At 42.1% G+C, this 13,258-nt stretch overlaps 2 protein-coding genes across 2 annotated transcripts; both read left to right on the top strand.

Moving 5' to 3' along the window:
- Positions 1-587: 587 nt before the first annotated feature.
- Positions 588-4,038, top strand: LOC131227420 (L-gulonolactone oxidase 2-like). Its single transcript, XM_058223227.1, has 2 exons — positions 588-1,250; positions 3,871-4,038. The coding sequence occupies exons 1-2, from the start codon at positions 588-590 to the stop codon at positions 4,036-4,038; spliced, it is 831 nt and encodes a 276-aa protein (XP_058079210.1).
- Positions 4,039-6,154: 2,116 nt separating this feature from the next.
- On the top strand, positions 6,155-11,110 carry LOC131230441 (probable truncated L-gulonolactone oxidase 7, mitochondrial). The gene is made up of 3 exons (XM_058226371.1): positions 6,155-6,398; positions 9,045-9,212; positions 10,322-11,110. The coding sequence occupies exons 1-3, from the start codon at positions 6,164-6,166 to the stop codon at positions 10,984-10,986; spliced, it is 1,068 nt and encodes a 355-aa protein (XP_058082354.1). The 5' UTR covers positions 6,155-6,163; the 3' UTR covers positions 10,987-11,110.
- The last annotated feature ends 2,148 nt before the right edge of the window (positions 11,111-13,258 follow it).

Here is a 13,258-nt window from a genome sequence, read left to right as displayed (position 1 = left end):
TTCCAGAAGTAGACCATGCAAATTGTGAAGTTAATCTTGTAAATCCGTGCACTCCATCTACGAAATACTTCCAGTGTTCTCAAAGCATTATAAATTACAGTGCACCTAGTTGCATCAGGTCACTTGGACAGTCCGATCATTTGATCTGAACTGTCCATTAGAACCAGAACATATTCCATAGCCGACCATGCAGAAATGTCACTCATGGGATGATTTAATCCACTCTTGGTTTGACCTTATTTTCTTCAACCAACCTTTTTCCAAGTAATGAATGGATGGTTGCAATTGCATAGAAAAAGTGAGAATCATAAGCAATCAATGATGGTCCCTAACAAATAGACGGATCAAACTATTTATTTGAACATTCTTGTATAAACAATCATGACCATCCATGTTAAGGACCATATGAAATCTTAATCGGTGGGATGTTTGCACGATAGCCCATCCATGTGTCGGATCTAATAAACAGTCCATATCAATGGATAAGACTCTCTTCTATATAAAGGCTCTTCTCCTTTCGATATTTCATCCAAGTTACAAAGCCATTCGTCCCTAAGATGGTTACATTATCATGCATGGTTGCACCCATGGCAGTGGCCTTAGTGGCCATTTGGACCCACATTGATGTGTCCGCCTCCCCACCAGGCCCGGTCATCGAGTGTACGTCCGGGAACAGCAATTGCACCGTGACCAACGGCTATGGTTCTTTCCCTGACTGGACCACCTGCCAAGTGGCCTCGGTCGCATATCCAGCCAACGAGAGCGAACTGCTCGTCGTAGTCTCAAATGCATCAATGAACAAGCAAAAGATGAAAGCGGTCAGCGTCTACTCCCACAGCATCCCCAAGCTATCGTGCCCAGGCGGCCCCAGTGGAGCTGGTCTGGCCATAAGCACCATGCGGTTGAACCACGTGGTGAGCGTGGACTCGACCCTCATGCGCATGACCGTGGAGAGTGGGATCACCCTGCGTGCGCTCATCGATGCCGCAGCTCAGATTGGCCTGGCGGTCCCACCTTCACCCTATTGGCTAGGTGTGACCTTGGGTGGCTTGACAAGCACGGGGTCGCATGGAAGCTCGCTTTTTGGGAAGGGCTCAGCCGTGCATGAGTATGTTGTGGGGATGAGGCTCGTTGTACCGAGTAATGAGTCCATCAACGGCTATTATGCAAGGATCGTAGACCTTGGAGAAGATGATCCAGACCTTTTAGCAGCCAAAGTTTCTCTGGGTGTTCTAGGCGTCATTTCTCAGGTACGATTATTGATAATCAAGAAATATAAACTCATAAGGTACCATCAAATTTGTCGGTCCCACTATGAATGGAATTAGCTAGGTCGCCTTCACGTTGGACGTGGATCAGGTGATGTTGGATGTTGTGATCATGTGTTGGGTGCTGTAGGTGCACCATGGTGTATATCTTTTATATCTAGGCCGTCCATTCGTTTCATCAACTCATTTTAGTGTATGAAACAAAAAATGAAGCAGATCCGAAGTTTAAGTGGACCACACTACAGGAAACATTGGTGATTGAACTCCCACTAAAAAAAAAAAAAAAAAACTTCTTTGAGGGCCACAAAAGTTTTGAAACAATCTGATATTTACGTTTTCCAGGCGTGTGTGACCTTATCAACAGGCTTGATGGGGACCCTTCAAAAGCTTCTACCGTTAGTGTCATTATCCCCACCATTTCCTGTAGTGTGGTCCACAGGATCAGCTTCTGATTTTCTTCATTTTGGGGCATTTGCTAAAATGAGCTGGCAAAATGGATGAACCGTGTGGATATAAAACCCATATATCCAGGTGGGCCACATCACGCAACACATCACCACAGGGGTGGTTTGGGCAACACCACCTAATCCACGTCCGTCAAGTTAGATTCATGTTAGATTAGAAAATAACATAATGCAATTTATTTATTCCATGCACGTCACTTGCATATGACCCCTAGATCGGGTGACCTTAATGTTTGTGTTTTATCCCCTCTATCCATTTTTTTAAGAGCCCCAACGTGAGAATATCATTAGGAAACAATAAACAACGCCCACCATTGAAACTTTTTTTTATTTTTTTATTTTTTACACACGCACACACACACCCAACACACTCACACCGTAATGGGATTTCACCACCTATGGATACTTGAACCATAGAACGGGTGTTGAAACTCGAAAGAGCACCACTGGAGCAAGAGTAAGGATCCACCCACCATTGAAACCTTTCCATAACCACGTTGATGTTTACATGCCATGGACCGCTGGGAAGGTGATTCCCAACTTGATTTAAAACTTTCACCGAGGAAGCGCTCAATAGGGGTGCACATCAAACCAGTAGAACCGTGGAACCGGACCGGAACCGATCAAACGATCCGGTTTGGTCCAATTCTAGAGTGCAACGATTCTGGTTCGGTTTCAAAAATCAAATAATCATTGGATACGGTTCAGTTCCAAAAATCAAAGAACCATTGGATACAGCTCGGTTCCGATTTAGGGGCATGTAGATCCGAACCAAACTGTGAATCGAATCATAGACCCGAACCATGGAACCGAACCTAGAACTGATCTAGGAACCAAACCTAGAACCAATCTAGGAACCAAACCATGGAATCGAACTTATGTTTAAAAAAAAAAAAGAAAAAAAAGAAAAAAAAGAAAAAGCCAAAACAAATCAAAAAAAAAAAAAAACCAAAACAAATCAAAAAAAAAAAAAAACAAAACAAAACAAAAAAGAAACCCTCTCTCTCTCTCTCTCTCTCTCTCTCTCTCGCATCGCCTGCGTGCGGCTACCCAGGCCCTGCCCTCTCTCGCCATTTGCGGGTGGCTGGCCAGGCCCCCTGCCCTCTCTCTCTCTCTCTCTCTCTCTCTCTCTCTCTCTCTCTCTCTCTCTCCAGCAGTTAGAACTGGGCATCAAACCGAGTCGAGTCGGATCAGATTGGCTCTCTCTCACTGGCCCTCTCTCTCTCACTGTCCCTCTCTCAATGGTCGTCCCTCTCTCTCTCTCTCTCTCTCTCTCTCTCTCTCTCTCTCTCTCACTACTCCTCTAGGTTATCTATCGCCACGGCAACTCTCTCTCTTTCTCTCTCGATCTTTGTTTTCCATAGTGGTCAACCACCACCGGCTCCAGCAATTCATACCAATTGGGCTAGATTTTAAAAAGCCCAAAACAGTGGAACCGATCTGGAACCTAACCGGTTTTCACGGTCTGGTTCTGATTCGGTACTAGGGTGCTAATGGTCGGGTTCCAGTTCCGCCGTTAGGAACGGTTTGGTTCCGGTTTCACCCCAGAACCAGACCGAACTAACCTGTGTGCACCCCTAACGCTCAATCCCTATTATTTCTTGTGGTGTAGCCTACTTGAGTTTTTGACATGTTTTATATTTAGGTTCATGTACTAAAATATTATTAGCTAAACAGATGGACGGAATAGAAATGACAAACATCAACATGGCCTTACATATTTAGGGTCACCGTTCTACAATGATGTATGTGTCTTATCCACACCATTCATTGGATTTTCCAACTCATTTTAGGGAATGATACAAAAATTGAAGCATATAAAAGCTCAAGTGAGACAAACCATAGGAAATCGTGGAAATAACGACGGTTAAACCTTTCTAAAGGTTACAATGATGTTTATTTGTCATCCCACCTGTTCATAAGATCACATAGGCATAAATAAAGGGAAAACACAAATATCAGCTTGATCTAATACTTTTGTAGCCCCCATTGAAGTTTTCAACAGTAGACATTCAATTCCCAATTGATGAGCAAACCGCACACATACATTACTCAGTATGTGATCTGCTCTCAGTTAAAGCATCACCATGGCCCCACAGATTTGGGGTTAAGGGGATTCCTATAACCCTGGGTCATAGGCAAGTGGCGTTGCAGCTGAGTCTTTCGGTCTACGCAAGCATTTTGCCTGTGTCAATGTGGAACACGTGTGCAAGATCTGTCTCGATCGGATCCATTGGAATCTTGACCCTTCCTCATCAGTTGGAAGAGTGGCAATAGCTTCTCTACTAAATGGGGTAGAAAAATAGTTCAAATTTTGATGTAAAAGGTTTATCGATGGGTTAACTATTTCAATAATATATCAAAATTCGTTCCTGCTTAATCCAAATGAATTCCTATCGACCTAACAAACAAAGTAAATAGGACCCATACGGCTTTCAAGTGAACCTATTTTGGGACTACTTGAAACGAGATCTAGTGGAATTTAGGAGAAATGGACATGGGTCAGTAAACTCATAATTTTCTCTCCCTAGTCCCAAAGGTAGCCATCCCTTGATCCAGAAATGGCACTGGTCCACTCATCATGTGGGCCACATACTTACAAGAAAATTGATAGTGTAAAAAAAATATTTAACTAGTGGTCCATATTCAGCATAACTAAATGTTTGGCCACCTGATGAGTAGGACAGCCCTATTTCTGAGCAAAGAAATGGTCACTCTGAGGCCTGCTTGGTGGATGTCCTATATTCTATACACGTGTACAATGTGACCCGTGTAGGTGCTTGTGTTTAGCATTCATCTTTGATAAAATATAAAGAATTATACTTGGACAAGACTATGGTGGTAGTTCCTCACCATTCTAATAATATTGACGTTGCCCAGCCACCGACTTTTTTGAACAAATGGCAGCGCCGGTCGGGGGTTTGCTTAGTCCTAGATTTTGAACTGGCCCAGGCGACTCAAAATATTGATTTTGCCTGGTCAATACGCACATATGAGAAATGATTCAACGGGAATATTTTCCACCGAAGTTATGTGGAATCTTTTTCTATGCATTTCACAGTAACATGTTGATTAGAGCTGGGCACGGGACGACTGGACTCAGCAAACTCAACTTGTATGAGTGGATCTGAACCAAGTGAGTGAGTCAATCCGAATCGAGTTGACTTTGTTCAATCCTAACTCAAACCAAGTCAATTTCAAGTCACCCGGTAACTCCATCCGACCCGAAATCTAACTCAGAACTGACTCACTCAATTCGAAACTCAACTCATATATATATATATATATATATATATATATATATATATATAGAGAGAGAGAGAGAGAGAGAGAGAGAGAGAGAGAGAGAGAGAGAGAGAGAGAGAGTCATGCTCACCTGCGCACCTTTGCACACGTGTCATGGTCGTCTAATCCGAACAGTCCATATGATGCAGAATCCCATGAAACCCCAAGGGACAAATTTTCACCCTGATCTAAAATTCCAGTGGGCCATAGCAAAGAGAAATGAAAATCAAAGGAGGAAGCTGTTTTCATTTTTCATGGCCCACTAGAGTTTCAGATCAAAGTAAAATTTGGGTCTAGGGTGTTTCATGATGTGCTGCTTCACATGGATCGTTCAAATTTTGTAGTCAAATCACGTAGGATGAGTTCTCAAAAAAGTTCGCAGGAGTTCAATGCGAACTGGTGCGCGGCTGAGCATTTGGCTATATATATAAAATCATGCATGACCTTTCAAATCTAAGATGCCATGTAGCTGATAAAGAGGTTGTAATTCTGGCAAGTGAATCTAGGTTTTGAGTTGTGATTTCAACCCGTGGTTACCCGTTGCACCCGACCCAACTCGGTACTTGTGATTAGTCCAGGCTAGACCCAGACTCGGAATGGATCAAGCATGCTAGACTCGATAATGAGTCAGGTCAACCCTAACTCAGTCCAATTCGACTTGATGCCCATCTCTAGTGTTGATGCCCAGCCCATTGCCAGGTATGGTTGGGCGTACTTTTTTGTGCAAGATGTCTTTTTCATTTCATATGCCCCACCATGCATGCAAGATATATGGAAAAATAATGTGCCCTTGACACCCTAAATGGTTCAAACCTGATAAATGAACAGGCTTAAATTTTAAGCCTAGGCCCGCAGGTGGAATATTTCAATCCGAAAGCTTGATGACCAGCAGGTGGGCCTAACCATGAGAATCACTGGTAGGGAACTACTTCATCAGTGACCCACCTAATGAGAGGCGCAGATGTTATTACCATCGTTAATTTGGGTCGGGTCAAGTTTGGGTCAGGCATATTTCAAAACCGGATCCAGTCGGGTCAGCCATGACTCAGTCCAACTCGACTCAATGCCCATCTCTAGCATCGGCCATAAAAACTAGCTAATCTATGGTATGGATTATTTCTGTAGGTGACTCTTCAACTACAGCCCATGTTCAAACGGTCCATCACCAATAGGGTCTTGCCAGATACTGCTTTTGAGTCCACCATTGCTACGTTTGGCGCGACCACCGAATTCGGTGACCTAACTTGGTATCCTTCACAAGCTAGGGTGGTATATAGAGACGATATCCGTGTTCCCATAAGCACGGATGGAAATGGCGAGAATGATTTCACAGGGTTCAGATCACAGCTATCACTGCTCATCCTGGCCACTCGCGGAATAGGTTTGTTTTTGCTTGATTGTTTCAGAGAGTAGAAGTTATCCTCACCGCTCATCTGTTGGGTGTATCATGGATTGGAAAGAAGTCCAACCAACTGTCATCATTTAGTAGACAAAAGATTCTAACCCATGGGTAGGATCGTATGATCTGTGTCATTTCTGGAATATGGCCCATCCATGGTAGGATCCAATGGATGAACGGTCTAAATCTCAAATTTGCATTCATGCATGACAGATAACAACCAAAAGTCACAATAACTAAAAGAGAAATGCTCCAGTGTTCTCAGTGCACTATAAGCTACAGTACTCCTAGTTGCGGCGGAATTTCCTGTGGATATAATAAATACATCATTGTAAGGCCCATGTAACTCTGATTTCCTGTGGACCGTTCATACAACTCGGAGAGTCAGCGCTCGTCTTCCCACGACGCATACCCAGACACATACCCACACCAGCCAGGTCCGTGGTGTGGAGTACATGGACGCGGATTAGGTACCGATAGGTTGAGTAGCGAGACTAGCTGATGAAGTGACGTCACCAAGTTCGATGGGCCCACCATGAGATATATGTTGTATCCACACCGTCCTTTCATTTGGAGAGATTATTTTACGAAACAATATAAAGAATGAGTCAGATACAGAGCAGTTGTGGACCCCACCACAGAAAACACTGTGGAGAGTGACGACCACCGTTGGAGCCTTCTTAAGGTCCACCATATGTTTATTTGAAATCCAACCTGTTCATAAATTAAAAAAGACATGAAAGAATGGAAAATAAAAATATTAGCTTGATCGAAAACTTTGATAGCCCTTAAGAGGTTTTTAATGGTGGGCGTCACTCTCCCTACTGTTTTCTATGGTGGGGACTACTGCAGCTTTGGATCATACCTTAAAATGATCTCTTTAGATGGATGAACCGTATATATACAAAACATACATCATTGCGGAGCCCACAAAACTTAGTAACGTAACTTCAGTTGCAGTGTCGCTGTTCAACCTGCAGTGGCTAATCCGCGCCCGTGGTACGCTAGAAGTAAACGGAAGCAGATTACCTGGTGTACCACACACCAGTTATATAGCTGCTGTAGATACGTGCCCCGCGAAGACGAACCCCACGCTCCTCGAGCTCCGTGTTGCACGAACGGTTCAAAGGAGATCAAAGTTACATGCCCCCAATGATGTATTTATTATATCCACACCATTTATCCATTTTTTGAGATCTTTATAGTGCATTAAAAAAATAATAATAATAATCATATCCAAAGCTCAATTGGATCACACAAAAAATATTGGCGAGGATAATGATTTTCACCATAAAAAAATTCGTAGGCCCACTATAACGTTTATTTTCCATCCAATGTGTTAATAAGGTTACAAATACATGGAAGAAGAGGACAAAAAAATTTCACATTGATCCCAAACTTCTGTGACCCCAAAAGGGTTTCAATGGTATATGATCAATCTCCCACTGCTTTTTGCAGTGTGGTCCACTTGATCTTTATATCTATCTTATTTTTCGGCTCAAGCCTTAAGACAAGATCACAAAATGAATGGACGGTTTGGGTATAACACATACCTCATGATAGGACCCACGGGACTTATAGACGTCAATACAGCAGCTATACAGCAGGTGTGTGGTACACCAGCCAATCCGCTTCCGAAGTAGATGATGGGAAGCGTAGTGCTTACGCACCACTGCCACACGCCACCAACTTGGATGGTGCGTTGACATCACCAACGTCTATGATGTATTTCTTATATCCGTACTGCCCATTATCATTTTGAAAAATGAATACAAAGATAAGCCATATTCAAAGCTCAGCCGGGCCACACAACAGAAAGCAGTGGGTATTGAACACCTGCCATTAGTGCCAGGGAAGTTTTGGATTAATCTGATATTTGTCTTTGCCCTTATAAACAACTTAGATGACAAATAATATCATGGTAAATCCTAGGAAGGTTCAAAGGTGGTCATCATTGTCCTTACTATTTTGTTTGGTGTGGTCTAAGTAAGCTTTGGATCTATCTCATTTTTCCAATGCCTTAAAATGATGTCGCAAAATAAATGAATGGCATTGATATGACACATACATCATGCTGGAGCACACAGAACTTGGTGGCATCAACACACCACCAAGGCAGGTGGCCCACCATGCAATCCGCTTCCACCCGTTTGGACACAGTTTCGCAAACGAAGTTTCCATAAAAGAAGTTTTCACATCTACTCTTTCAATCTACTAAAATGGTTTCATCCAGGTATGATTTTAGCCTATTTTGATGAAGTATGTATTAGATTGGGTTTGTCAAAGATCATCATACTTCATGAAACAAGTTGGGGTTTGACTGAAACATTGTTTGGATACCAAAAACCCCTTCTAGAGTTAATCCAAACGGGCCCTGAGGTTTGCAGTTGTGATTAGCTGTATAAGCCCAACCCAACCCAAGCACACCTAGGGTCTCATTTGGGCTAGACATGGGTTTCAGTCCACTTAACAGCCCAGACATGTTAACAGTGCTGGTGGACCTAGACCAGCTTGAATGAGATCCCTTTTCTCATGGACTCTGGTCCTTAGCTCATCCATCGGTCAGGAACACCTTTCAGTTTCAACCATTTTAGTTTTGCTAACCTATGACGTTCCTTCATTTTACAGAAGTAGCATTTGAGGCAACCGAAAATTCTGACGGTAAATGCGTGCAGTCCAGCGTCCAAGTTACGACGTTACTTGAGACAGGCATGGGCCTGAAGAACGACCCCGAAAGCATTTTGGAATTCACAGGTTATCCAGTGATAGGAAATCATAGCAAGGTGCAAGCTGCAGGTTGTACATGAAAAACTCTTTCAAACTCATACTTCTACAATCTCATTTCCACACAATGTTTTTACGACAATGAATGTATTGTCCCACCCATTGTTGTGTGAGGTTTATGTACATGTGGGGGCCATTTTTCCTGAATTGAAACCATACACGGCCTCCACCATGGATTGGGGGATGCATATATCAAAATACTCCCAATTGATCATACACACTGGTCCGATATGTCCCACATGTGGGCCCCACATGAGCACATGTGTGGGACCCCATGGTCAGTGGTCACGCACATAATAAGTTAGTATTGGTATTTAGTTGACCAGATTTCATTTTCCTAAGCCTTTAATGACCAAGGTGTTGGACGATGATCCATCCAAGCAGGGCTCTGTGGTGCCCATCGTGGTGTATGGGTTTTATCCGGTGCCCATCCATTTGGGTAGATCATTTGAGGATATTAACCCAAAAACAAGGCATATCGAAGGCTCAAGTAGACCACACAGTGGGGATTGAATGCCCACCAATAAAAACTTCGTGGGAGCTGCAGAAGTTTTGGATCAAGCTGATAATTGTGTTTTAAATCTTCATCTTATATGACCTTATGAATAGGTTGGATGGAAAATAAACATCACGGGGGGCCCTAGGAAGGTTTCAACAATGGGTGTCATTATCACCTCTATTTCCCATGGTGTGTTCCACTTGAGCATTGGATCTACCTCATTTTTGGGCTCATAATCTAAATTAATCTGAAAAAATGGATGGACAATGGGGATAAAACAAATATATTATGGTGGGCCCCACAAAGCTTCTTTCTTGACAGATTATCATCCAGGACGCAATCTGCTTCCAATAAAACAAATTTAAGTTATTTAAGTATTTTCATTAATATTAGAGTTTTCTTAGTCTCTTATTAATTAAATAAGACTTGTTAGCCTTGTAGTCTCATTATGCTGTTTGACAACAAAAGTTCTCTTCTTTGGAGAAAATATTCATTCTAATGCAATCTCATGCATGTATTGCATTGAACTTGTTGCTAGATCTTTAACCATTCAATCGCCTCCATGTGACCCTATTTGTATGGATATTGATGATTGACATTTTGATATGTGTTTATTAATCAGGGTCATGTCTTAACGGTAATGATGATGGGTTGTTCACAGCTTGTGGGTGGGACCCAAGAATCCAAGGGCTCTTCTTTTATCAAATGGCCTTTAGTATACCCTTAACCAATGTGACTAACTTCTTCACTGATGTGAAGGAACTAAGAGACATGTACCCTACAGCTCTCTGTGGCACTGAATTGTACAGTGGATTCTTGATGAGATTCGTCCGAAACTCAACGGCCTATCTTGGGAAGGTTGATGACTCTCTTGATATTGACATAACCTATTACAGATCTCACACTCCTGCCACTCCTCGGCTTAATGAAGATGTCTTGGAAGAGATTGAGCAAATGGCATTGTTCAAATACAATGGATTGCCTCATTGGGGGAAGAACAGAAACATTGGGTTTCTAGGAGCAAGAGCTAAGTATGGGTCTAAAGGAGACATGTTTGTGGCTGCAATGGCCAAGTATGATCCTGATGGGTTGTTTTCTTCCGAATGGACGGATGGGATCTTGGGTTTACGTGGGGCTACGGTGGTGATTGAAAGTAAGGGTTGTGCACTTGATGGATTGTGTGTATGCTCCCTTGATGAACATTGTGCCCCAGATGAAGGATACTATTGCCGCCCGGGTGTTGTCTATACAGAAGCTCGAGTGTGTCGGAGGATCAATGTTTCTTAAGATATCAACCAAAGAAATAAGTGGAAAGATCATGTATGCTGATGGACTCACATGACATCATTTGTTAGCCATAACGCATAGCTTAAAAGAATAATCTTGTTTTAAATATGATTTATGTTTATCATTCATCGTGGCGAGTATGATGATGGTTTTGGTAATTATTTTTAAAGCATGAGATTCAACTATATACATACTATCGATACCTAGACAATTTTCAGGCGGGGGAGGCACAAGAGCTGCCCACACCTATCATATACTACCGCTAGCACAGAAACACAAAAGGAGCAAAACGAAAGGCTGAAATCCTGAAAGTTAGGATTTCCTAATTAATATTTTCAAGCCCCACCTCAACGAGGAAGATATCTCCCTAGATTTGGGGTGGGACTAGAACTAAGGAGTTGAACATGACGGTTCATTTACAAATCTCTGTCTCTTTTATATTTTTTTGTTATTGCTCATGAAATAAATAGGTTACAATTTCCACGGTATAGTCTCTTATGGTTTACTAATGACAATCATGGTTATGTTTTTTTTTTTTTTTTTTTTTAATTTTTTTTAAAATTTTTTTATTTATTGTTAAGGATGGGACAAAGGGCCACCAATCCATATAAGGGAAACGATTACAGCCTAAGGTATTTCAAGCAAGCTGCTATTTTCCAGCTACTCGCGCCTATCATGTCCTATACAGAATTGATTTTTTTCCTTTTTCTAATGGAGCCAAGGCCTGCTTTGCCAAGAAGATAACAGCCCTTTATCGGCCAAGGGAGGAGGGAGACATTCCAAAAACACTTGAAAGATTGGGACAAGCTGCCTTCTTTTGCTAGATTGCCTGTCGGCTCGTTGGCTTCTCTCTGGATAAGGGAGATGCAGAAAGTTCCCCTCCCGTAAAGCCTTCTGATCCTAGCCACCCAATAATTTCACTTCCAAGAGACGCTAGAAATTCCAGTTAAACACTCCACGACCCACTTGGAATCGGACTCGATAGTTATGTTGATGATGATGATATTTAGTGTGTTTCATATTTAGAATATTGATCATTAATACCTTCTTTTAGTTTAAAAAATAACTCCGGCCTATTTTCACAGTCACTTTCACCTGAAAATATTCACCATCCAGAATGGCAAAAGTAAAAAAATTAAAAATTAAAAAGGGAGAAGCACAAAGTGTAGAAAGAGAATCAGTTATAGTTTTTGTCATAATGACAATACATTGTTCTTGACATAGGAACTTTTAGAAAGATTTTCAAAAATATGAAACTTTTATGGGGATGTAATTGGAAATTTTTTGTTAAGGGGGTGTTTGATTTTCCATTTCCACCTGTAAATGGTAGTAAATAAACAATTATGATATTTTCCCATGTCTGGTAGAGAGCGAAATGGTTAAATATGCCTCGAAAAGCATGATTACATGCAAGATATTGACCAAGAATTGCACACACGTCATCTCCGTGGGACTCACTATGATGTAGTTGTATGATCCATGGCGTTAATCCATTTTATCGGTTCGGGAATGAGCCCAAAATTGAGGCAAATTCTAAGCTCAAGTTGACCACACAGCAAGATACAACTCTCAAAATGATGCCCGCCATTGAAAGTTAGAACCTTCCTAGGGTTTATAAGAATGTGTATCTATCATCCAACTCGTTCATAAGGTCACACGAACATGGATAAATAGATTACTCAAATATCAGCTTAATCCAATACTTTTGTGGCCCTCAAGAAGTTCTAAGTGGTAGGCGTTTAGTTCCATGTGTTTCCTGTGGTGTGGTCCACTTGTGCTTTGGTTCTGCCTCATTTTTAGGCTCATCCTTAATATGAGCAAATAAAATGAATGGACAACATGGATCACACACATACACATTGCAGCCTATGGCTGTGGAGGTGGTAGATCTGGAGGAGGCTCGCATGGCCGAGGAGGCTGAGTCCTTGGTGCCGCCAGCCCAGGATGAAGAGGGTGGTACCTCGAGCCTCCGAAGTGCCGAGGAGAAGGCGTCGGTCTCTTACCCTCCTAGGTATCATATATTTGTCCTACTCAACTGGGTGGCCAGACATACTTCGAAAGATCATATTGCTAACCCGATCAACAACCATCCAGAGACTCTCTTGATGGACATGGCTTCGTTCTATTACAAGGTATATTTTCTTGCCTATGTCTTTTTTGCTTAAGCCTCCCTATTTTGTTAACATATTTTCTTCCTTTTCAGTTTATCCCAGCAGTCATAGCCGTTCACCACAAGATAAGGCAAGTGGCAGATGAGTGCGAGCAAGAGGAG

This window comes from Magnolia sinica, chromosome 2 (assembly GCF_029962835.1).
Source record: "Magnolia sinica isolate HGM2019 chromosome 2, MsV1, whole genome shotgun sequence".
Lineage (NCBI taxonomy): Eukaryota > Viridiplantae > Streptophyta > Magnoliopsida > Magnoliales > Magnoliaceae > Magnolia > Magnolia sinica.
Note: the sequence above shows the minus strand (reverse complement) of the source record. Positions and strands in the feature narration are given on the sequence as shown.